The sequence below is a fragment of the Anopheles arabiensis genome, chromosome X (genome assembly GCF_016920715.1).
Source record: "Anopheles arabiensis isolate DONGOLA chromosome X, AaraD3, whole genome shotgun sequence".
In the NCBI taxonomy this organism is placed as follows: Eukaryota; Metazoa; Arthropoda; class Insecta; order Diptera; family Culicidae; genus Anopheles; species Anopheles arabiensis.
This window is the reverse complement of record NC_053519.1, coordinates 13,128,480-13,154,352: the sequence shown is the minus strand read 5'-3', so window position 1 is coordinate 13,154,352 and position 25,873 is coordinate 13,128,480. Positions and strand designations below refer to the sequence as shown.

At 48.1% G+C, this 25,873-nt stretch overlaps 2 protein-coding genes across 3 annotated transcripts; one reads left to right on the top strand and one right to left on the bottom strand.

Annotated features, from left to right (window-relative positions):
• Nucleotides 1-298: 298 nt before the first annotated feature.
• Nucleotides 299-3,603, top strand: LOC120905592 (forkhead box protein L2). Its single transcript, XM_040316532.1, has 2 exons — nt 299-1,556; nt 1,659-3,603. The coding sequence occupies exons 1-2, from the start codon at nt 781-783 to the stop codon at nt 2,173-2,175; spliced, it is 1,293 nt and encodes a 430-aa protein (XP_040172466.1). The 5' UTR covers nt 299-780; the 3' UTR covers nt 2,176-3,603.
• A 192-nt stretch (nt 3,604-3,795) lies between these two features.
• Nucleotides 3,796-25,854, bottom strand: LOC120906292 (nuclear factor 1). 2 transcript variants are annotated; one of them, XM_040317844.1, is made up of 7 exons: nt 24,419-25,854; nt 14,350-14,404; nt 12,239-12,397; nt 9,448-9,639; nt 9,142-9,319; nt 4,923-4,929; nt 3,796-4,450 (listed from the first exon to the last, which is right to left on the bottom strand). In XM_040317844.1, exons 1-7 carry the CDS (start codon nt 24,424-24,426, stop codon nt 4,270-4,272), a joined length of 780 nt encoding a protein of 259 aa, XP_040173778.1. In that variant the 5' UTR covers nt 24,427-25,854; the 3' UTR covers nt 3,796-4,269. The 2 variants fall into 2 exon arrangements, with proteins under 2 accessions (XP_040173778.1, XP_040173779.1); XM_040317845.1 differs by lacking the exon at nt 4,923-4,929 and having other exon boundaries at nt 3,796-4,456; nt 9,141-9,319.
• Nucleotides 25,855-25,873: the final 19 nt, after the last annotated feature.

The window sequence follows — 25,873 nt, the reverse complement described above, 5'->3', positions numbered from 1 at the left end:
TAAACACACATACTGTTCGTTGCGCTTCGCCGCATGGCAGGATGGTGGATTTTGTGGTCCTTCGAACCTCAGACGGCTTTTTCTCGAAAGCGAGTAGAGCCCCTAGCAGTGGCAGAAAAGAGCTGGCGAGCTGTGGTGGGTCTCGTCCGTGCACAGAAAAGAGAGAGAGAGAGAGAAGAGTTCTGGGAGCTGTTTGGCAGCGTTCATTGGTTTGTTGTTTTTCTCGTGTTTGTGTTTTTTTTTCTCTGCTCCGCTCTTCTGTTCGATGTTTGTTTTCTTCGACACTGCCCGTTCCCGTGCGCTCTCCTGCTTCTCCCCTGAGCCCACAGACTGCCGAGACGGAGCAAATTATGGCCCGGGCCACGGTCGAGCTGGTTAGATCGCGCGTATCCTGCGTACGGTGCGGAGTGTGTGACGACGCTCGCTTTGCTCGCATTTATCGAAGCATTTGGCCCTCTTGCAGCATCCCTACAGTGTAGTGTACCGTGGACTGTTGGACTGGAGTGTTTGCTAGTGTGACCTGCCGACTGTGACGTTTTGTGCGACGTGTGTGTGTGCGTGTGTGTGTGTGTGTGAAGTGTTCCGTGGCGTTGTTTTTTCCGTGCGTAACCGAAACGAGCAGCAAGCAGAAAGCAGCCAGCAAACAGTCAACCAGCAATCAAGTGACCGCGCCAGGGTGCACCCACTGAGGGCACTGTTGCAGTGGTGTGGTGGTTGATCCCCTACGTCCACTCTCAACCCTCCCTCCCTCCCCCCCCACGTTCCAGAAGCCAGGCCAACATGTTGAACGTGTGCGCGGACCTGGTGCAGTTCGACCAGTACAGCCTGCAGCTGTACAACTACGCGATGGTGGAGCGGTTCCGCTCGAACCAGTTCTTCAACTACGGCAACTTTGTCGCGGACACGCGCACCCTCTCCCGGTTCTTCAAGCCCGCCCTACCCCCCAACCCGGTCGATGCGGCGACGGCGGCGGCGGCCGCCGCAGCAGCAGCCGCCGCCGGCAGCGCCCTGCTGGCCGACGCCAGCAAGCTCTCCTCCCAGGCGCCGAAGCCCCAGTACAGCTACATCGGGCTGATCGCGATCGCCATCCTCAGCTCGCCGGAGAAGAAGCTCGTCCTGTCCGACATCTACCAGCACATCCTGGACAACTACTCGTACTTCCGCAGCCGGGGCCCCGGCTGGCGCAACTCCATCCGCCACAATCTGTCGCTGAACGACTGCTTCATCAAGGCGGGCCGGAGCGCCCACGGCAAGGGCCACTACTGGGCGGTCCATCCGGCGAACGTGGAGGACTTCCTCAAGGGGGACTTCCGGCGCCGGAAGGCCCAGCGGAAGGTGCGCCGCCACATGGGCCTCACGTCCGACGACGACATCTACGACAACAGCAGCCCGCGCCAGTTCTTTCCCGCGATCAACTCGCCGCCCCCGGCGGCCGGGCAGCAGGGGGTGCATGGGAGTCAGCCCCCATCGGCCGCCAACGTGCTGCCGCCCCACCCGGTGCTGACCAATCCCGCGCTCTATCTCGGGCCGGGCTCGACCGCTTCGGCGACGGCAACGTCGGCGGCAGCCGCCGCTGCTGCAGCTGCAGCGGCTGCTGCGGCGGCCGCAGCCGCCGCCAGCTCGAGCACGGCCGCAGCAGCCGCCGCAGCCGTCGGGAGCGGTGGTGGTGGTGGTGGCGGAGGAGTCGGTGGAGCAGGCCAGCCTCCGACCGGTAAACTCTCCCTCATCGGGGACGGCGGCCCGGTCGAGCACCATCTGCACCATCAGCACCAGCAAGCCGCCGCCCTCCTGCATCACCATCACCAGCAGCAGCAGCAGCAGCATCTCCATCAGCACCATCATCAACATCAACACCATCACCATCACCATCACCACCATCATCAAACAACGGCCGCGGCCATCATCATGCGCAACACGATGGAAAGCTTCTCCCGCAAGCGCCAGTTCGACGTGGAGTCGCTGCTCCGCCCGGACGACGGTGCGGACGACCGGGAACCGTACGAGCTGCGGCGACCGCGGCTCTGTTCGCCCGCCAGCTCCAGCCAGAGCCCGTCGCCGCTGCCCGCGTACACCGGTCAGGGGGGGCTGGTGATGGGTGGGCCACCGCTGCCGCCGCCAAAGACGAGCCCGGCACAGACGCAGCCGCCGCACGGCGCCAAAACACCCCAGCAGTAAAGCGATCGTAAGAGTAAGATAAGCAGAGAACAGAGAGAGAGAGAGTAAGGTAGAGAGGTAGAGAGAGAGAGAGAGAGAGAGAGAGAGAGAAAGAGAGAGAAAAAATTTATCGAGGATCTCAAGTAGAAGTTCCCCATCTAAACCTCACTGTGTATATTCCTATTCCTTCATATCCTCTACGCGAGCTGCACGTACGCTTGGTGCCGTGACCAGGATCACCGTCGTTTACAAGCCGCCCCATACACGGGGCGCATCGTGCAGCTCGTTTTTTCCTCCTCTTTCTAACCCATCTCGCCATCGTTCTTCTTCCGCTTTCCCACTTTTCACCCCTCCGCTCCAGCCGTTTCGTAAAAACAAAAGCCAAACTAACTAGAGGAGGAAGCAGCTACGTACGTAAATATTATAAATGTATATTAAAGTACGCGCGCACCTACGCACGCGATTATTGAATGTGACTGTTAGCCATTGATGTGAAACGATCCGCAAACCGTGCGAGGATGGGGTGTGTGCGAGGGTTTGAATATGTAAAAGGATCATCCGCTGGGCTGCTCATCCCCTTTTTCCCGCCCGAGCCGTTCGGGATTATAAAGTATATCAAACAATTAGAGTATCATCCGACCGAATACAATCAACCAACTATCGGTTTTTTGTAAGCGGATTTCCTTCCCTTCTTGGCCAACACTGCCTCTTTTCCTCCCGTCTCCTACGCTGCGCCAATCCTGCCCGTAAGCCGTGCCTCCTGGGAAAAAGCTGGGGAAAGAACGGTTTCCATAGCACGACCAGCACGAATGCTAAGGTGTTCCTTCCGTTGCGGAAATTAATTTCGATATCAAAGGAAGGATTAAATGGCCCGCCCGGTAGGCGGCCTTCCGTGAGCTGCTGCTGCTGCTGCTGCGGTTTTCGTTGATTAATTTTTTCCCCTGCTACCCGTGCTCCCGTGGGATGCACTCGGGGCGTATAGGGCTTCCTTTTGTGCGCTCGCTGCCACCCAAAAATGGAACACGGCAGCGGTCCTCTTTACCAGCATTTTTTTCATTCCTTCCCATTCACCAGCAACCAGCAAGGATGGTCCTAACACGGGGATAATTCCCACTCACGCACTCTTCCCCCCCACCCCCCCTTGCTAGAGCCTAGTAGCCGCCCAGTGTTAGTGTTCTGTGCCGAAATGTTGTCGATGTGAATCTTCCGTTTCCTTTATTCCATTCCCGGCTTCCCGTGTTCGTTCGTTCAGGGTTTTTAGACGTTTACGTTTTGTCAAGGAAACAAACAATCACCTCTCTCTCGCTGTATGTACTATGCTACGCGGGCGAGACACCGCATTGACAGTTTGTTACAGTGCCGCCAGTAAAAAAAAGGGGTGAGGGACGATCGGGGCATGCGGCTAGATTCATTGATAAGTCGAAAGCAAAATATTATTACCTTTATCCTTCTCCAAACAAACAAAACTGTGCCCGTCGTTAGTGTTTTCTTTCCTCTTTATTAGCTTTTATATTCATTGGTGAATGTGTGTGTGTTTGTCTGTGAGTGTCTGATCATGTGTGCGTGTGACTGTGTGTGTGTGTGTGTGTGTGTGTGTGTGTGTGTGTGTGTGTGTGATATTGATACTAAATATCCGAAAGATTCTTATCTAATTTCATCTCTTTATTTTTCAAATTTTGAAACAATTCATCCAATTCATTGAAACGTCGGTAAGTAGTGTGTGACATTCTAGAGACATCAGATTCTTCCAAGCTACCAGTTCTCCACGGAACAGACCTCTCCCGGGGGGCTCCAAAACATGGCTCCAGACTGTCGGACTCGGTGCCATTGCAAAGGAAAGTGACAAACAAAACAATACGTTAGATAGTGCCAAAACAGTGTGAATGTTCTGCTGGAAGATCTAAGCGATCCTCGATGACTCTTGAAGTCATCCGGTCATCTGGATCTCGGGCTGAAGGTGTTGGTGTGCTGTGAAGAAAAAAAAGGTCTCTGCAAAGAAAAAGTCCCTCCTAAAAAGCCCCAACAAGACAATATGATTGTGACACAACCTTTCGCTATGCTCAGCGTGTGTCAGAGTCGGTACAGAATCACAGAATCACAACGGTCGGATCTAGGCTAGGGTGTAGTGATGTGAGCTAAGATAGATAACCTACCCTGCGTAATGCTCCACAGCTCGGACGAGGTAAAGACGCCGGTCGGTGCGATAAAGTCGTAGCTGAACACCTTGTTGCTGGAGGTGGTTTTGGAGAACTTCCGCGAGCTGTTGTGCGATTTTTCGCTTTGGTTTTCCTCGTCGCTGAAATTTGTAATTTGGAAACCCCGATATTACCGATAGCATAAACATGGCTCAAGCAGTTTGGAGATTGAATAGCATTTGATAGGAGTCTCTATTAATAAGCAAAATGGCACACTGATCACACACGCTCAAATATGTGTGTGCCCTTGTTATGCCTCATTGATGCTGTGGTCCACACGCAGAGAAGAGCTCTATTACAGTGAGTGCGTAATTCATTGTCCCACTTTACTTCCCGACTTCCGCTTTGTGCAAGATTTTGCGTCCTTTAGAAAATCCCTTTTTTGTTGTTGCTCTCCGATAGTAATTAAGCTAAAATGAAATCAAGCACACTTCAGCGAACGAGTCGCGTAGTCTCGTCTGCCGCTTGCCACAGCAGCGAAGCCTTGCTAATCGGCTCAGCACGCAAACTCAAGGAATTGAAAGGAAGGAAACCCCACCCCGGGATTAAGTAAAGCGTACGCATTCTGCTTACCTGAAGCCTGCACGGTGCCAAATTGAAAGCCGTCGGGAGTTGGGAACCGGGAACCGCCAGGATGCGCGTGTGCGTGCCGTGAAGTCCGTGAAAAGAAATGAAAAGTCCGTTTTCTGTTAGATAAATAAAGTCCTTCCGAGACAGTGAGAAGGTGTCGCTGAAGTGGTCCTTTTCGGACGTTTCAAGTGGCTTCAGGCGAGGACGAGGACGTGCCGAATAGCGCAGGAACAACCACAAAAAAAAAACACACAGAGTCAACACACCAGTTGTCCTGGTGGTGACGGGCGTGGTCCAAAATGCGAAGAAGCACTTAGAGGCCGCAACACACCGCACACCAAAAACGGCTCTGGTCTTTGTTTTGAGCCACCGCGCCGTTTTAGTTTGAAGTGGTTGTTGGTATGTTTTCTCGCACGCGGTAAAATAGATACAGCCCCCCGGCAGCATGAGTCGGTACAATTTGCACCGCGACCTAATGGCTGCAATGTTGCAACGCGCTGCACCGGCCAGCAAATGGGATGGAAAAGAAAATATACCCACAAGCCCACATTCCATGACAAGGCAAGATTTTGTTGGATGGGTGTGTGTGTGTGTGTTTTTTGTGCCGTGGTGTGCCGTGATCGCTATGGGGAGAAGCAAGGGAGGACTGTTTTAATGGCAAAACAATTCAATACTCGATAGGGTCTCGGGATGCTGGCCAACGTAGCACTTGATCGGCCCACTTTAGGCGGGAATATAATTACGATAGAAGTAGCTCCGTTTGGACAATGTGTATGTTATCAACTTCCGTGTTTTGGAATGCAGTGAGAGCAGTAATAGACTTTGCTTCAAGTTTGTTGTGATGCCACTCAATAAAGTTATAAATGTGACGTTATGAATTTAGCATAATATCGCACACACTTTTCCTAAAGTTGTTTTCCAATATCACATCATATAGGTGCGAGTCGTGGTGATACAGTCCTCTGATAAAGTGTGCAACTCTCGAGATGAGCTGAGGACGAACTGCAGTACTTTTTTTCTGGTCGCATGCTGATGTTCGCCAGCCGGAACAAAGCAGTCCGCGTTTTACATATTCTTCCGTTCAACTGGAAGTTCGCTAAACTTGTACATGCAGCTCGTTTTGAGATCTATAACCGATACCCAAGGTCAGTTTCTGGAACTTGGGAAAGATCTTGTTAGGAGTGACTTTAGGACCACTGACTGCTGAGAACAAATGAAACAACAATTCGGAATACATCTTTTATGAATGCTCTAACGATAAAGATTTCAACACTAACAAAAAAGTAAGTATAGAAGACATACTCGTTAGAGTAACTGGTATAACACAAGCGGAGATTATGGTACAAAGCAACATTTGGAAATCATTTGGAAGCAATTTGGAAATACGGAGCTGAATTGGTTTAAGATTAATTCTTGGTTTCCATAGCTAAGATGTCATGTATGTCATGTATATAGGATAGCCTGCGCTTATTACAACCATCGGTAGTCGGATAGTCTGAAGTTCTTGATAGGGGGAAAGAAGGTCTGTTTGGGAATCGATACCGTCCTGCCTTGTAGGAGCCGACGCTTATAACGAATAGATCACCGGATAGTCCCTAGATAAGCAGGTAGGTAATGTAAGTGCTTAAGTGCCACCAACAATTCTTTGTAGTACAGTTTGTTTTCCAAAAATAGGGGATATTAGTGACATTTACATGATTTAAATTTGCTTTATCTTATTGCACATATGTTAATGACCAAAACAAATAAATATGTTTGTTCCTAATTTTCTTTTATAATTCAATGCACGAATTATTGAGTGTTTCTCAGATGATTTTGACCTCCCAATAAATTGCGAGATGATTCTAACAAATTATGGGACACAACCGAGAAAGGGTGGGAATTTGCTGCCTCAGAGTTGCGTCAAAACACATATCGTAAACGGCCAATTTATGCAGATCAAGTCATACAGTTATCTCGGTAGCCCGCATGACTACGTTGATGTTGGCCTTGGAAGTAAGTGAAGATATGTCTTGAGCAAGGAATTATGCTCGGAAGACCTTGCCATGGCTGCAATGATTTCACTTGTTATTGTCCAGTTGCAAAAGTGCTTAGTCGTAGTTAGGAAATTTATGTCAAAAAAGGTAGAATAGTTCTTCTATGCTCGGCGAACATAGAAAACTCTACTTTAGAAAAAGTAAAAAAACTCTGAAAAGAAGCGTTAAGAGTAACCTAAATGTTCCAATAGAATCTGGAAATTTTAATATTCTGTAATACTCAACACTTGCTCAAGATGTAGGATGTGAGTGTGCGTTTGTGCATAGCAATACGGATGTGAGCATATGTGCCTTCCATTCACATTTCCATTTCCATACACTTGCAACAGCCAGCGCCTGCCGGTTCGGCGGGCCCTTTCTCGCACGCTATTTTCCACCCCTGCGGCCTGCTTTCCTGATTATAGGGAGCGCATTTTCCGCGGTTCGTGATTTTCATAATTCCGGCTTAGCAAATCCGTTCCTCCGCCCCTCAGCTAGCTCGAGTGAGGCGATGTGTGGGGCTAGTTCTGCTCATCAAGCACGGAGGAAACGGAGTCGTGCAAACGTGCAAAAGCAAAGCCCCGTTTCCAACCGCCGGTTAGTGTGTAAGATTAAGTTTTTTGCGTCTTGTTTGACGTGTTACCGCACTATTCAACACCCTTTCGCCTCTATCTCTCTCACACTCTGGAACCACACTATCGCCCTAGATGATCCCGAAAAAAATGGACCGGTCTGCCTTTTTGTAGAACGTGTGAGGAAAAACTGTGCGGCCAAACTCGAAACCGTATTTAAACAAAGGAAGAAAAAACGACTCTATTTGCGTTTGGCGGCGGCAGCAGTGAAAGTGATGCCGATGTGCAGGGTGGCCACCCTTTTTCCGCCCGTGCAGGAACTGAACTGGCCGCATGATTATTGGCCCGGGCGGTATTTTTGCTCTTTGTTTTTTTTATTAACCTCAAATCACTTAACATCCCGGACAGTCCAGATGCCGGCACTCGCGCGCACTACCTTTTGGCGCGGCTTTACTCTAAGCCCCCCCCTCCCCCCCTCCGTGTCTTCCCCTGGTTACACCATGCCTCCACGCACGAAAGACAGGCGAAATACCAACAAAGTGGAGAAGAAAATAAATATTAAGACATCGAACGTAAGACTGCAAATGGAGGTGCAGAAGCGAAGGATGGAACAGTATAAAACAACAGGGCTTTATGTGAGCATAATACCTACTCACACAAACATACCTCCCATTCGCCTCCTCCCCTCTCGTCCCACCCTCCCGTGGGTGGGGAAAGAGCGACAGGAGCGATAGATAATTGATTTTTAAAAGCCGCAAAAACACGAGCAGCGATCGAACGAACACAACAACAACAGAAAAGAAGGTAAAACATAAAACATAAAATGTGAGAAAGGAAGGCACGCGGAGGCACGGGCGCGTGTGCATGATCTACACACACACACACACACACACACATACACACGCACAGTCTCTCTTCCGATGCCTATCGATAGATCGGCTCGCCGACGATCGGACCTTTGTAATAAACGCCTTTACCGCCGGCGCTTGATAAAACGGTTCCTATTGGAATGGGGATGAAGGGAAAGCCCGCGTGCGGCGATGGTGAAGTGTGAGCTCCGGAAAAGGGCTCCCAGGAGGGGGGGATCTTAGGTGTACGCCAAATTGAGGAAATGTTTCTGTCAAATCATCTAAACATAGTGTCGATATCTTAAAGGAATTGCACAGGCGGCTACTGCGGCGAGCACGCGGTTGTATGTTGCTGGGTACGAGTGTGGGGAGGGCTGAGGGCCGCATTAGTTGTTGTTTTTGTTAGCTTTTAAGGTCTCCTTAGCCGGGCTGGGAGCGGAATAGAGTGGAGAAACAGAGGGACGGAGCAGCGCAGAAGGAGAGAGGGAGAAAAAAAAACCCGCCAGGGACCCGCCCTTTTCGGCAGTTCGGCAACAGAACGCGAGCGGCAAACATCACAAGACAGGCGCGGGTTTCACGCGGGCGGCCATTAGCTGTAAGCCTCCCCAAGCTTCCCCCTATCCACCATTGTTTTAACTTATTCTCCTGCACCAACAGGGAGAGAGAGAGAAAAAGAGGGACAAAAAAGGCCGCAGTTTTCCGGCAAGCAGCATGTAAAGTAGCGCACTCCTCCGATGCGTTTGGTCCTTCGAACCGGATTCCGGTGTGACAGACGGACAACACTTACACTTGATAAAGTTGGCCAGGTAGAGGTCGAGCTCCTTGATTAATACTTGAATGTGGTACGGGTTGATGCAGAGGCTCGGGCTGGTGCAGAAGCACGCCTTTTCCAGCCGCTCGCCGTCGGTGCTTTCGAGCGGTATCGCTTTGAACAGGATCACCATCACCAGATCGAGCCGCCAGACCTGCGAAAGAGATGCGATGAGATCAGTGTTTTGCAGCAAACACACGCGAATTAGAAGAGAGGTTTTAAGAGAAAAGATAGAGAGAGAGAGGGAGTGAAAGGGAGAGAGAGAAAAAAAGCTGCTCAAACCTTATCCGCTTGGCGCAGGCAATCTATCCGCCGCATCTTGCCCTTCTGGTCCGGGTTCGAGAGGATGCACATGGAGGTTTTCTTCTTCGAAATGCAGTGCACAAAGTTTTCCCGGCTATCGTGGGTGATGTCCTTGCGCAGCTTGCCCAGCAGCCGGGCAGCCCATTTCTGTTTCGTTTCGGGATTTTCGTTCTGGATGTGGGCGCGCAGCGGAAAAAAAAAACAAAAAGCGAATGAATAGGTTTTCAACGAGATAAGAGTATGTGTGTGCGAGAGAGATAGAGAGAAAGAGAAAGAGAGAGACTGAAATTACTTGTTGAAATATTATAAATGTATGCTCATAAGCTGTTTACGAAGTCGAAACAAGTCCACTATGCTGTAAACGCCCAAATGTATGCAGCTCACATAGCAATATAGCACTTTTAACAGTGGTTACTCGCTCTGGTGCGAGAAATATCTTAATAAACAGTTACATTTTCATAAATAAACAGAGACAACCGATAAATCGAGCGTTACTTGCTGGTGGTGGTCTGAAGTTTGCTACTCTTTACACCCAAAACGTTGGCAGTCCAAACCCTTAAACCAAAGCGGCGAGAACGAAAGGGCCAAGCTGTAGCTTTCGCTTCAATACTGGGCGGGTATCGTTGGTCCGGGCAACACGGGCCTGGAACTAGCAGTTGCAGTAGTGTGCGCGATACTTCCTGCTCATATGTCACTGGCGATTCCGGTGCAGCCTACACGCCCTGCGACGCAATTCGGGCAACTGCAACAGCTCCACTACCACTACCAGCCACTCTTCAGCACACACACACACACACACAAGTTGCTACCATCGAATAGCTCGACCAAGTTGCAAGCCGATTAGGCCACTGTAATCCACCAGCCTCCAGGGAAAAGGAACGGCAGCGAAAGAGAGAGAGAGAGAGAGAGAGAGAGAGAAAAAACTCCAGCCGCCCTTATGGATTGAGGGATAGCGCGCCTGTATCTAGGCAATGTGCACGCATTATTCAATGATTAGCGGTTATTGTGGCTTCCCCACATTCGCAATGTACGCAATGCCGTCCCATGGGAAAAGCTGTTACCGTTTAGTCGGCGACTGGGTTGGCTTCGGCAGCCCGGCGGACCAGTTGGCAGATAATTTGTACCGCCGAAGGCGATGGCTCCGTCTGACGGATGAACGCCCGCTTCCCGGGGAATCGATCGATGGCGGAGGTGACAATAGCGTACGGAAAAAGAAACTGTCACATAAAACTGCTTCCCGCACTCCCACGCGTGCCTCTCTACCTGCCCCTAGAGACGGCCGCCGTCGATGTTCCGCGTTTGCTGGCACCGGCGCAGTAGCGCCCAAGGATCCGGCCCGAACACACCGTACGCCTAAAAGCATGCAAATTGCCTTTCATCCAGCCGGGTAATTGGAAAATAAATGCTTCTCCCCGGGCGCTGTTATTTACTTAGCGCTGCACCACCGCGTCGCTAATAAAGCAATTAGCCGAAACGCATCAGCCTCGCGCAAACATCAAAGGCGCGCGACATCAACCGGCCGGCAGACGGGGAACCCTCCTGCGAGTGGTGTTTGCTATTTTGCTCCTTTTTTGCAGCGAGTGCTTGCAGTGCACGGTGTCACAGGATGGCATGGTGGTGGCAGCGCTTTCCTTGTACTTTTAATGAAATTAAACCAACCAAGTGGCAGTAACAATCGCAAAACACGGGCTGCTGTAGCTATTTTCGCAGCGGAGGAAGCCCCTTTTACCCATTGGACACCTCGAGTCGGTGGCAGACGGGTGAGTTTGGAAAGTGTTTAACTTATGAGTGCGAGCACAAATCGCCCGTAGCGGGTGGAAAGATTGACGGTAACCCGAGCCCATCGCCCGATCGGCAGAGCAAATCGAAACGAAGGAAAAAGAAACCGGCGGCTCCGGTTTCGGCCGCGCTACTGCTGGGGTTTGCAAACTTCCCGAAGGCACAACCAAGCCGCCTTCGACTAGGGAAAAAGAGATAAATTGAATAATTGGCGCTATCATTGATACGTTGCCGACTGCGTGTGTGTGTGGCAAACAACCACTCTGGCTGGTGACTGCGCTTTGCCGAATCTTTTGCTTCCAGCCTCAACAACCCACCGCACGGACGTCGGGTTTTTTGGCACCCGCAACACAGCCCGCGCGACCCCTCGGTGGTGAAATTGTATACATTTAAGCCCGAAGGCACCCCGTCCCACAGCAGAAGGGACTGAGGTGGGCTGAGATGATGCAATTGGCTTTCGCAAAACAGGGGGCGAGCGCTAGCGGCTAAAGGGGGAAGGAGATAACGAAGTTAGACCACTCGACTTTTGACAAATAAAGTGTCTATCATCCACATCATCAACATCGTTAATACTATCTATTAGGAGGCAAGGGAGGCCGTATCTATGATCTCAAAAGCTGCCCTGCAACTTGCCTGCGAGGCGTCGGTAACATGAAACACTTTCGACACTTCGGGCGGGAATTGGGCTTTTCGAGCCCCTTCGGGGAAGGAGGCATAGGGTGTGGGAGTGAGAGAGAGAGAGAGAGAGTGGGTTCCGAGTCCCTACGGATCAAGGCCCACCATCCTTCCATCCCACAACATATGGATGACAGCCCGTCTCTCTAGCGGCTCTATCACGCTTGGTCACCGTTCGAATCCGGTTCGAAGGACCAAAAACGTCATGGACCTCACTAGCCAGATAATAGCTAGTGCTACCCAGAAACGGAGGAAAAAACAACACAGTCACACACACACACAATGATACAATGATGCCTATTATACCACTCATTACCTGAAAGTCTCGCTTGCACTTGTTCTCCTCGTTGTGCGTCATCTTTTTCTCGTGCTTCTTGAGGTAGCGCCGCTTCGCCGCCTGCAGATTGAACCAGGTGTAGCTGAAGGACTTGACGTACGGCAGCAGCGCCTCGATAAATGGATGAAAATCTTCCTGCTGTGAGGTGGTGTTGTTATGGTGGTGTGATTTTCAGTTTTTTGCGAGAAAATAGAGAGAGAGAAAGAGAGAAAGATACGGGAGCGAGGTGAGAATATTTAATTGTTAAATTGCACCGGACAAGAAGAAAGCCTACGTTAAATAACAAAAACACCAAAACAAAAACAGATCTACGCACAGACATACAACGGACACACACGCCCATAGAAATGTAGTTGTAGAGAGGAACACAGCAGTCGGAAAACGCAAGCAAATTCATCTTTGGCACATCTTTTCGAAGGCCCGAAGCATTAAAACATTCCTTGCTACCAGCACGGGAAAACGGATGGGAATGGGATGGGCGGGGTGAACCTGCACGAGCAAACTAATTGCAAGCAATTGCAGCCCAACACAATTGGTTTTGTGGGGATGGGAGGGCACGTGTGCCGTAAGGAAGGGGTGCTAATGCGTAAGCGGAACGTTTATTTGCATTTCGGACAAAAAAATGGGAAGCAAAATTGAACTGACAAGCCATTTGCAACTCGTAGAGAGATAGAGAGAAAGAGAAAAAAAAGAGCGAGAACGAGAAAGAATGAAGTGATTAGATCAGCACGTCTTTAAATTCAATTCGACCGAAGCCCAAACTGCTCGATTAGTGTATTGTTTGTTGTTTGATGTTTTGGCTGCTGGTGATGGGAGACGCCAGAGCGAAAATAACACCACTATTATTGTGTATTTTGCTGGTACGAGGGGGCATTGTTGTTGATCAAAAGCATTGGTGTGTTAACATTTACCATAACCTAATCATTACGACCTGGCTTAGGCGATACTGAGGTAATTAACAGTAATAAATAATAATAATAATAATGTACTAACAGTTGCATTCTAGCTCTATTTTCGAATAAAAGCTGTAGCTTTGGAGTTTAATTTAGGATAGGTTTTGTATCTATTTGCTTATTCAGTTTTATATCTTAAATGGCAATTGCAATGCTCACTCTCCACGCCACTCTTCAAAGTAGCAAAAACAGCAAAATGGTTGTACAAAATGTTTTAGAAAAAGGTCCTTTTCTCCATAACAACAGTCTTGGACAATTGCACTATTTAGCTAAATATGAGGCAATTGTAACAGTTAGATAATCCTATATGTTACCCGGTGGCTGTATTTCCTTGGGAGTATTTTCCAAGCAAAAAAACAAAAATAAATAAAAGAAAACAAACAGTAATAAAGCATGTTCTTCTACAATTCCTGCAAAAAGAATCAACACCATCAGGATACACTTTTCGCCTTTATCGCCACCGCTGACAATTGGTGAAGTAATCTCGTTTGTGACGGCCTTCATCCACCAGGTTCCAGCTGCTTCAACCAACAGTGTGCCATTGTTCGCCCATTAATCGGGTCGTTAAAAGTCCTTAAACCTCTTCAAGATTTAACGCGCATTAAAACAGGAAACAACGCATGCAGCAGCATGCAAGCAAAGCCAGCACGGGCAACAACGGAAGCCCAATCACCCCCCGCAAGCAAGGGTCCGCTTCCCAGTCACCAGGTCACTTCACACCTTCCGGATCATACGGCACTCGGGACATGTACGGCCAATATGTATATATGTGTTTGTGTGTATCTATGTGTGTGTAGCCGGAAAACGCTGAATTTGGGCGTTCTTTGCTTTGTCGGGTTTCTCGTTTAATTTTGGGTCTGGTTTGGTTTCTCGTTTAATTTTGATCCCGCTGCCGCTGCTGAAAGAAAGACGGCGGAAGTACTCGGCTGTGGCGTGAGCGATGTGGAAAGCGCTATAAGGTGTACTACGAATAAAGTGTTTTTATTAATTTCGATTACATTTTTGTTTTGTTTTTGCGTGATGGTTTTGTATGATTTTTGGGGGATGGATATGTGAAGTGGAATGGGATGGTTAGTTTCGTGTGCACAAACGTGATGGGGAAACATACACAAGCGACACGGTGAGTGTCCCTCTTACCTGTGAGAGAAAATTGCCCTTGTTTATCGTTGCTTTCGAGTCCATGGTAGCGGATCTGGAATAAGTAATAGATGAGTCTAGATTAGATCAAGCTACGAAACGGTAAATGACATTTAAACCAAAACAATATCGCTTTCACGATTTTTTAAACTAAAACGCTTCATGTGACATAGTGAAATACCGGGTTTTCCAGGAGTTTTCATAGCAGTGGGGCATTTTATGAACTGTTTCTTATGTGAAATGAACTTAATATAATAGGAATCGGACTCTATAGCACCCTTGTTGGACAAATGCAATAGGGATTTCCAACTAGCCATTCCAAAAAGGGTGCCATAGAGTCGAATTTCCAACATACCAATGGTGTCCGCTACTAAGGTTTGTAACAAGACAGCTTCATTTTCGCTCAGTTATGTTAATGTTTGGGACCGTTTTCCTAACTTTCGAATAGTTTCGAACGGTCTATCACATTTGAAATACGCTTAAAACAGTTTCGGTTCATATTTTAAACCTTTCATGATGAGCAAACACAAGCTTCAGCAACACCAAGGTTAGGAAGGTTAAGCTTGATATGTTTTTTGTTCAAAGTAACGGAAAATTATGTTACTATTATTGCTATTCGCAATGGCAATATGAAAAGATTGCGGTAAGAGGTAAGGGTAACTAATTACCCTTTAATGAATCTGCCCATCAAAACTTAAAACAAAGTTATTATCATTGCTTTAGCCAGTGGTTTTTGCTTTTATGTTGCCCTTATTAAAATGCGTCATGTATATAATTGGTGTGTATTGTCACTGTTGTGTCGGTTTTAGCTAATTCCTTAAAACCACTCACTTTGTTCCGCATCGACGACCCGCTTACTGCGACCAACTGCTTGTCCAAGTTAGCCGCATCAAAGCATTAGACGAGCGTGTCGCTCGAAGAGATAGATTATTTCGTGCGATAGTGCTTAATGTGTCTTTTGGACAATTTTAAACTGTGTTTACTGCTGGGACAGTGGAGAGAGGAATTGACAAAAATACTCTTATTTAGGCAAGGCGTATGACAGTTATAGATGTGTTTTATGGTATGGCAGCCAGAAAAGATATCAAATATTCATAACTGAGTGTCCTTTTGATTGCTCGAGAACATGTACGAAAAAAGCGACACTTTCAAGTTTGATATTAAATACTTGTGGCATAAAACGATTTTAGTTGATTCTGAAGCCTTTTGGAACGTTCAACATATTGTATTAAAGCTGCGGTGTGAATTATCACTAAGTTATGTCTCAATTATCGTTTAAATATCTCAACATTCGTTTCAATTCTCGTTAGCTATTCAAACTACTATTCTGAAAGATGATTAAAAGCAATTGTGTATTTCGTCACTTAATTGAAGCTTGCTGATGGTGGGCCACTATTGCTGATATAACTGTGCACATAACTCCGTTGCTGTATCCGTTCTAGTTGCCAAACGCGTCCGAAAATGTTCCTTCAACAAAGAAACATGAAACTTACGGATTTGTGTCTCTTCCAGTAGTTCGTTCGTTTCACGATTCGTTCTTACAATTTACAGTTTTATTTTATCACAGGTACCATCAACGACTGAAGGAATTTAAAATAACTGAAACAAGTCCTATACCGATGAGGGACATGTTGTTAGGTCGCGTAACCTAACGATCGTACCATAGAACCGTCGGAAATAGCATACAACAGTGGCTTAACATATAACAAAGATAAACTTTTATCAAAACTCACTGCGAGACATTCGTTTATGCACAAGTGTGCCAATTAAAGATGAAAATAATCACTCTTTATAGTGATTAGAACCAGCGTTAGAGGCAAATCATCCATGATGCGGAGTTAGCAGCTACTTAGGCCGAGATCAACGAACAGCTTTGTCGCTCAAGCTGGTTTTATATGCCACCATTTTCGATACAATTATATATTATGTTATGATGAAAGAACCTTTTTGATTTAACATTTTTTTATAAAACATTTTCTAATCCTTAATTCGATTCGCTCTAGTCTTCTAAAGATTGGACTATGTTTAATTGTGCATTTTTTAAATTGTTTTTAGATAAGGGTACATCATAACGCTAGCACTACCAAGGCAATTATTCAATTTATGTAAAGTATGATGTACCCAGTGCTGCAAAATGTAACTGTCAAGGTCATAAAAAAATCTGACTGAAACAAAATCCATATCAACGTCACGTACTCTATTGTGATAATCAGAGGTGATACTCACAACGATTGGTGTAGTCAATACATGCTTCATGTCATTTTTGCGACCATCCCTTGGTCAGTCACTAAGTCATGACTTTTTTTTACTGTGATCAGTGTTGCAAAATGTCACTGACATAGTCATGACAAATTCTGGGTAAAACAAAATCATGTCAGCGTCACTAGCTCTAGTGTAATGATCAGATGCGAACCTCAAACAGTTGGTGCGACCATCACATGCTTGGTGACATTGTGTGTAACCAACTCTTGGTCAGTCACTTGGTCGCGACATTTTCCGTCGGTGATCATCACGATAGACATGGGATATATGCGGTGCGTGCGGGTGGTTCCAAGAAACCAAATGAGCATGTTGTCTCGCTCTGTTTGTCTCGAAAGATAATCTTAACAGACAGAGGGAGAAAGCATGCTCATTTTGTTGCTAGAGCCCACGCACCAAGTATATTCCAAGAATGTCGTGATTATTGCCGAAAAAAATGTCGTGACCAAGTGAGTGACCAAAAGTTGGGTGCTAATCAAAATGTCACCAAGCATGTGATTGATCCACCAACTGTTTAAGTCTCACCTCTGATCATCTCTGCTGTGTACGTGATCTGATTTGAGCTTCGTTTCAGTCATGAGTGTTGGTGACTGAAACAGTGACATTTGGCAGCAATGTTCACAGCCAGAAAAAAGTCATGATTATACTTGCGTCGGCCTTAAGCTAAGCTTGTCAGTCAGAGTATCGGGTTTGACTCAAGCACTCGCACGTCGCGTTCCGCATGTCATTACGCACTTTCATTGAGTATCAGCTATGAGCATCAAGCTACCACGGATAGGTTCATTGTTTTCGTTGTTGAAAATCTCGTGATTCTCATGGCATTTTGCAGCACTGGATGTACCTAAATCCTTTGAAATTCAGTCATAATCAAAATGGTTCTGATACAACTGCAAACTTGTACACCAATCAAGCGTTTAAGGTTTTAAAGTAAAGGTGTATTTCTAATGATTTGAAAAAAATCCCGTCTCATATGACCACTTAGGAACTAGATTGTGTCACAGAATCAGAACGGAGATAATCAAGACAAACCGAACCATGTTCAGTGAGGCAACAAATTATGGTAAACAACTCAATAATAAGATTCCTGGAGCTCGCTAGCGACTCATTTCAACCTTTAACCCAATCACTTTCTGTTCCGACTTGCAAAGCGGTTGCTGTATTATTGTTACTATTATTCGAGAATATTAAAAAAAATTTGAAATATAGGGCATAATATAACAAAACGATGAATATTTTATTGTGTAAGTATTTGCTTGATTATCTACAGTAAAATCGTTCCTCAAACAACTTCCAATATAAAAAAAAACTCCACGTTCATTCCATGACTAAACGGACCTTCCGTGAATGAATTAGAGGTCGTCAGTTCGCAGGGTAAATGAATTGAATCGCAAAAGAGTCGTAAAATACTTTTCTGGCAGAGTTGAATCCATAGCTTGACATAATAGAAAATTAAAATGGTTCACTCACTCTTACTCAGAACTAAAGTTCATCCATACTTGGTACATGATAGTCCCGGAAAAAAGGTTATGTCACATTGATTCATGTCCAAAGAATTCTATGGATCTCCTGAAACTGCTTTTCAATTTCAATTTTTCAATCAATCCTAATAACCAATGAGTAAACTGAGCTGTTGCAGCAGCAGTGAATTGCTTCCATCGTTTGCCAAATGCTGGCCTCTGTTGTACAACGCACAACGGTCAAACGCCACGCTGTCGCGCGCTGCTGTAGTTTTATCTCCCAAGCAGCGCCAGCGCCATCTACACGCGAACGGTGCCAACTCGCGCCCGAAAGCGAACCGCAACACCGACAACTTTCGGGATGCTGCTGCTGCTGCTGCTGCTGCTGCACCCGAGAGCATCGGGATGAATCATTCCCCGCACTCAGTGGCACATTCACCCCGCTTCGTCCCCTGTCATCCCCATCTCGTCCATCCACCCGTTTCTATTCATTCGTCTGGCGATAGGGGTCGCTTTCGGGGTCGCTGAAAGCCCGCCAAAACAAAACCCCACAGCGTGCCCCGTCTGGCGCGCGAGCGCTCGTACCGACCTTTGGCATCGGCTTCGAGGCCGCGGTACGCGCACCAGACAATGACATTAGCCCGCTGCCTCCTCGTGCCGGTGCGTGCGTGCTTCCATCCGTCCCGGGGGGCCGGTCGGTCGGACGCATCTTTTCACCACCACCCTCCCCCTTTCTCTCTGTCTCTCTCTCTCTCTCTCTCTCTGCTTTGTGCAACTCGAGATCTGCCGGGGGCGACCTGTAGGAATGTTGCCAAACCGGTGTGCGCTCGGGCCGTGCGGTGGCCAACACCCGTACCGTGGACCAGCTGCCAAGTGGTGGCGCCCGATGGAACCGTGCAACATACTACAAAACACGCTGCATCCGGCTTCCGGCAGCGGAAGGGGTGGGGGGGGGAGCTTCGGGGATAGTCTGCCGCCAAAAATCGTTGCCCCACAAACTCTGGCCCAACGTGACGGGGGGCCAACAACATTGAAAATGGCGCGCCAAAACGAAATACACGCGACGTATTAATCCGGCTCTCGGTGGTGTTGATTGCTGTCCAACGTTCGTTCATTGCTCCCCGGCAGGCTGGCAGTGGAGCTCCAGCGCTCAGGCTCTAACCGGCAAAGAACTTCTAAGACGGCAGGTACGGGTGTTGAGTAACGAGATCATAAATCAATCTTTGGCTTCAGCTTGACGGGGGAGAAGATGGGGGGAGGGGGGGGGGAAGGGAAGGGTCTGTGAGTAAATGCATGGTGCAATCTGCACCGGACCACTTACAGCGTCGCATCGAAAAACGCACCCTCCCCTCGGCCCTCTCTGCCGCAACGCATACTTCGAAAACCAATACAGAGAGTGTGCCTTGAGTGTCTATTTTCGGTTTTGCCCTGTAAAAATAGTAGGAAAGGTAGGAAAAGTGCCTCGTGGGTCGTAGCAAAAAATGACCCTCCCTCCCCCTTCCTCTCCACCGTCCGTCGTTCTTGTACAAGCCATCTCGCGAACGACAAGGTTTCCCGTTTTCCGACACCTTAAGCAGGGGTTAGAGGTAGCACGAAATTGCGAGTAAAAAGTTAGGTTTGCTGTAGGGTTTATTTCCTACCAGAACCTAGTTGTAGAGCAATTATTCAATGCATCAAATGATAAGGAATTAATGTTTTGAACGGGCAAACATGATTTACGTTCAAATTAAATTGTTATCATGTTTAATTTATTATTATTTCCGTTGTTGCTATAGTTTTGACAGCGTGTCACATTAGAGGGTTTGCCAGGGGTTCTCATAGTTGTGGGACACTTCCAAGACTCTATCTAATAAGAAGTGGACTTCGTATGTTGGAAATTGGGCTCTTTGGCACTCTTTTGGAAAGGCGCCTTGGAAATTCGTATTGGATTTGTCCAATAAGGATCCGATAGGGTCCAATTCCCATTGCATTAAGTTCATTTCACTTAAGAAGGAGCCAATAAAGTGTCCCACAGCTATGAGAACTCCTGGAAAACCCTGTATATGCAGCATTCTAAGGCAGCGGTCGGCAAAGTCCGGCCCGCGGGCCATCTGCGACCCGCCGCAACGTTAGATCTGCATACTATTTGAAACTATTTGTATACAAAAGTTACTGAAAAACTGTTAGTATGACATTTCATTCCGTCGTTCTCGTACACCCTTGATTATCGTAGTATGGATTGATGGACTAATCATTACTGAGGTTTTCAGAAGTTAATAATTTTGGTGATAATTTTGGGACACTTTCTTGACTCTTTCTTACGGGAATTGTACTTTATTGTATCGAGAAGTGGACTGTACGGCACATTTTTTTTTTGGAAAAGCTCGTTCAAAATACAAGAAAGTATCGATTCAATGATTTTGTTTTTAAATAATAGCTTTGCGTCTTTTACTAGCAAAATGTTTTGGGTCGATGTATACAGTGACAATGTAAAAATGATACACTTTTGTAAGTCTTAACATTCAAACCAGTTTCTATTTATTTGCAGAATCGATGTCTAAAGATGTCGTAGATCCCAATTACTAATTAATAAATACTAACACCAATTATGATCGCGCAAACCCCTACGTTGAGTTAATTTTTATATGTTTTACTTAAAACTGCTTTATTGAATTATAACGCGAAACTTTTGTGTGCTTACGCAAAGCCGTTGCTCTTGGTGTGTCGGTTCTTGTATCAATTTAATTAAAAATTAAAATTAAAAAGTAGTAAAATTACATTTACAGGGTTTCCCACGATTTATTGGTTAGTTCCCATCAGTTTTTGGTTGGTTCCCGTGTTTGTTTGGTGCGTTCCCACGATTTTTTTGTTCAATTGTATTGATATCCAATTGGACGATACCAATAAATTATGGGAACGAACCAAAAATCTATGGGATACGATGAATAAATCGTAAGACGAGCCCAAAAAATGATGGGAACTGAACAATAAATCGTGGGAAACCCTGTATCTAACTTGAGTTAAGATCTTTTTTCCTTGTATTTGATGACCGCACGTAAACGCTTTTCAAAGTCATTGCAAGCCGCACGCATAGCTTCGCTGAAGTCTTATGGGCTGTAGCTAAGTCCTGTTGGAAGGAAAAACTGTTTTTTTCCCAACAGTATTTTCTCGCCAGGCTTCAAATGGCTTTTGATACTGAAATACAATGGCAATTCCTCTTTGGTCGATATAGCTCCCCAAATCAGCTCAGGTGATGAATTTTGCCGTTAAATGTTGGTATATCAAGAAATGCTCCACAAATACGATCATTTTTCTTGTTCAAAACTACCACCACAGTAATAAAATGTGTATCCAGAAACATAATCTTGTGACTAGCATGTGCTTTAAGCAGCAACTGAGATCTGGCTACCGTACTACTTTTACAATTGGTTTTAATAATAGGAATTACCAGCCGTGAACCTTACTTGGATGGCATAATTCCATAAAATCAACAATATCACCAATCGTATTGCTTGATATTCACTATCCAATTATTCGGTTTGAAATGTTTTATGATGTCATAATTTGAGTGCTAAATTAACTGGTCCGCGGTTCATGATCATTTACAACATTTGGCCCTTTACATCAAAATGTTGCCGACCGCTGTTCTAAGGCATCATAACCTCACCGTGTGCTCCAAAATCGATCAATTTCAGTCAAGTAATAAACAATTTAGTCCAGGAAATTAAAATGTAATAAAATAATGATGCCTTAGAGCCACAATTAAGCGATAGCTTTGCGCATTGCTAGTTGAAAAAACAAATTAGCGACAACGACTGTCAGTTTACTGACATTTCAAGGGAATTACAAAACCAAAAAACCGTAATAATGTTAAATTAGTTAGATAGAAGGCGATTACTAACAGCAGAACAGTTAAACTGTCACTGCTTTGGTGCATAATTCACCCTATTTGGGCCTACTTGTTCAGAATTGTAGCTGAGAAAAACTTCAAACACTTCTGGTGCACTCTAACGCTACCTTCGCTCGCTACCTTTTGCTTGGATTTTGCATTTCGGCGCGGGAAAAAGGCAACCGCGATCAGCTGATCCATCGCACTGGTGATGCATACAACTGCACAGGCCCGTCCACTCTTCCCCACGCGCAAAACAACCTCCGACAACACTCCTCTCCCTCCCCCCTTCCCTCACTCCTCCTCCTGTCTCACCCAAAAGCGCATACACATTCACCAAACAGCGTTCGAAAGCGCGTTTGGACGAAAATAGAGTCACCTCGGCCAGACCGTTCCCTCTTGGCGCTAGTACCAGCCAATGTAGAAAGAAGCACCCCTCCCCCCCCCCCCCCTGGTGTGAGGGTTTGGGCTTGAGGGGAGAGGCACGAGACACGGGCTAGATCGAAGCGCGAAGCGCGCTCAAAACCAGATGACACCCGGAATTCAAACCGCAGCCCGGACAAGCCCGCTTCATGCCGAAAAGGCCAAAGGCGCGCGCCGGTCAGTCGAGCGATAGATTTTTCGCGAAACCCTTCGCACGCCACCTTTCCCCCCGTCAACCAAGCTCCCACCCAGCGCCCCCCCCCCCCCCTCACATTACCGGTTTGTTCTCGCGTGCATCACGCGCACTAAAAGAAACACACACACACAAACATGGGTGGTGGAAGTGGGGGGGGGAGGGGTCTCCGGGTGGAGCGAAGGGGGGGGGGGATGTCAAGGAAAAATATTGGTGCAGTTTCCCTCCCGCCCTCTCGCCCATCCTGTCGTTCATATCGTTCCCTTTTTCTTTACCACCCTACCACCCTCCGCCCACCACCAATCTTCAAAGCACTTTTCCAACGGGTTACGACCGCCCGTCAAGCGGCGAGGCTGAAATTCGTTCTGCCCGCGAAAGATGTATTGCTTCTTGCACTTTGTGTGTGTGTGTGTGTGTCTCTCTCTCTCACACACACTCTTCTCTTCCACTCATTTTTCCCACACTCAGCATCCCTAAAACTGCACACACACACACACACACATACCCGAACAAACAAATGCTCGCAAAAACACACACACACACACACATGGCGGTTCGCATTTCGGGTGCAGTTGCAACGCGGGAAGGGGGGTAGGGGGGTGGTGGGGTGAGAACATCGAGAAGGCAAAACTGCACCCACTGCAGTGTGGGAAAGTGCGTAGCATGGTAAAAAGGGGGGGAGGGATGGGGGGGGGTTGAAGGAAGCAGCGGTATGTATTGGTGTGTAACGGAATGCAGCACGTCTGTGGCTGTGTGCGGCCCGAAACGTGAATGCAAACAAAAGCGGTAGGAGGTAGGCGAAGGGAGAGGCGTATTTTGAAGGTTTTTCTGTTTCGAAAGAAAAAAAAGGTTGTGTGGGGGGGGGGGAAGAAAAGGCAATGGAACACAACTGTGGTGTGTCGAACGTTCGTCAAGCAAACCCTCAACGCAGAAAAAGGAAAAAAAAAATACGGGGAAAAATCCTTCTACGTCCGTGTCGGGTCAGGTCGCGGCCGACGGTGCGTTTCGTAACCAGCGCGCGGTGCAAAATAAAGCAGTGTGTGTGTGTGTGTGAGAGAGAGAGAGCGAGAGGGCGAAGGCATGGTGAGGGAGAGTGGGAGCAAAAGTGCATCTGCAGCATCCGTGCATCGCGTGTGTATGCTCCGCTGCAACAACAACAACAACAACAACAGCAACTGCTCGTCGTATCATACGCAAAACACGTCGCCACAGCGACAGAGCGACACACACGCAGCGGCACGTGGGGGTATGGGGCGAATGGGAGCGCACACGCGTGCGCACACACCACCGTACAAGGACGGGACTGTCCCGTAAAAACAAACATTACCGAGCACATTACTTCTACTTGAGTGTGTGTGTGTGTGTGTTTTTGGCGTTTTTTTTCATCTTCTCTTTTTGAAACTGTCACCCACCGAACGAGCAGAAGAACGGTTTTGGGAGCGCAGTAGAGAGGGAGAGGGAGCCGCTGGGTCACCACCAAAACATGCACCCTCACCAGCACACATACTTACTAAGAAGATACACACACACACACACACACACACACACACACACACACACAAGTGGAAAGTTACATGAGAGACACGCATTCCCAAAAATTTTTTGAAGGAATAATCGAAATTCCGATGTTTCGAAGGACTTCCTGGAGCCGACTTCAGGCGTTTCCTGATGCCTGCGATATCTTCACAGAGCAATCAGAGCCCCCCCCCCCCCGTTAAACGTAAACATGCGTGGACAATACATATCGCAACCACTTTGCACTCCGACTCCGACTGTAAACACTTCTCTCTTTCGCAAGCAGCGTTGATGCACCTCATGTAACCTAACCAATGAGCCTTCTGTTCTGCGCTAACTAGCAAACTCCCTTACCTGTGCATAGCCGGGCTAACGGCGAGGGGGTCGGGCTCGTAACCGGGCGGCACTCCGGCCGCATCCAGCAGCCCGGCGGTGCAAAGCTGACCCCGGTGCGCTAGCGCCAGATCCGACGCCGTCCTGGTGCCTTGTGCGTGCGGGGGTGGGAGGCCCGCGTGTCAACGACGACGACTTGGTGTGGGGGAGAGCGGGGAAGCGAGGGGACGTTTAGCGGGTGGCACGTCCAAGGCTTTGTGGTGTTTTCGTTGTGGGTGCAGGCACCGGACGGGGTCGTCTCGGGTCGTCAGGATGGCGCTGCCACAGACACCCACGAAGCAGTCTCAGGACACCAAACAGAGGGGGGGGGGGGAGAGAGAGAGGGAGGAGGAGAGGATGCTCTTCTAGCTCCGCATGCCCGCCGTGCGTTGATTGTGTGCGAGTTGACTGGAGCGGCAGTGTATGGCCGACCGGAGCAGGGCAGGAGCGTGCATTCAGGGAGTTCAGGGAAGAAGGGACGGAGGACTGCCTACATCTATGCCGGTGCCGTCTGAGCAGTGTTCCGATTTTTATTATTTTTATTTTCTTTCGATGACACTCGCACGCACTTGATACACACACACACACAGATACAGACACACTCGCACACCAGTGCCTGAGCGCACTGGGACGCACGGAAACTACACGCGATGACACACACAAGGGTAGTCGAGGCTGGGCTAGGTCTGTGTGGGTGTCTGCTGCAAGAGTGTGTGTTTGTGTGTGTTTGTGTGTGTGTAGATGATGAAGGACCACCGACCGAGGTCAGATCTTGCCGTCGGAATGTTCACTACCACCACTGTCACCACCTGCACCACTTGATTGCAACTTCAGGATCCTCTTCTTTCGTGGAGACACTCGCTGGGACACCTCCGGACCTCTTCACGCACTCCGTACACCGCTACCGGACAAACAATAAACACCGCTCTTACACGCACACGCACACACACACCTCTCCGACGCGGCGTGCTGCTAATCCCGGTCGTCGCCGTGACTGCCTGATCTGGGGAAACTGCGCCTCCGTCCTCCGGAAGCGACGCATGCAACTGCACTCGCCTGTTTTCCCTGCAAACCACAGCGACCCGTCCGTGGTGGCTCGCGACAACGACGACTACGACGACGACGACGACGTCGCGGACGTTCGCTTCGGCACAACACACACTCCTGCGCGCGTCCGCTCACTCACCCCGGGGTCCTGCCGCTTCGGGCGGTGCGGGCTGCCCCACCGACCTGCTCGCGGGTGGCAGTCGCGGTGCGTAACCGTTTTTCCTTGAGATTTTCGGCAAGCTTCGCGTGCGTGCGGCCAATCCACTGCGCTGAACGCCCGACTGCGGGCCAGAACCTTTGAGGGAAGGGGGGGGGGGAGGGCGGGTGAGGTCCGCGATTTGTTTGGTGCTCGGCTCCGACAAGGGACACCTCCTTCTCCTCCTCCTCCTC

Bases quoted from the DNA above. Each gene is read 5' to 3' on its own strand.
- LOC120905592 (XM_040316532.1), top strand. From the start codon at position 781: ATGTTGAACGTGTGCGCGGACCTGGTGCAGTTCGACCAGTACAGCCTG. The intron at 1,557-1,658 runs GTCGGCGGCAGC...AGCCGTCGGGAG, and splicing joins ACCGCTTCGGCGACGGCAAC to CGGTGGTGGTGGTGGTGGCG.
- LOC120906292 (XM_040317845.1), bottom strand. The intron at 9,640-12,238 runs GTAATGAGTGGT...GCCCACATCCAG, and splicing joins AGTGCAAGCGAGACTTTCAG to AACGAAAATCCCGAAACGAA. The intron at 9,320-9,447 runs GTTTGAGCAGCT...TCTCTTTCGCAG, and splicing joins GCCTGCGCCAAGCGGATAAG to GTCTGGCGGCTCGATCTGGT.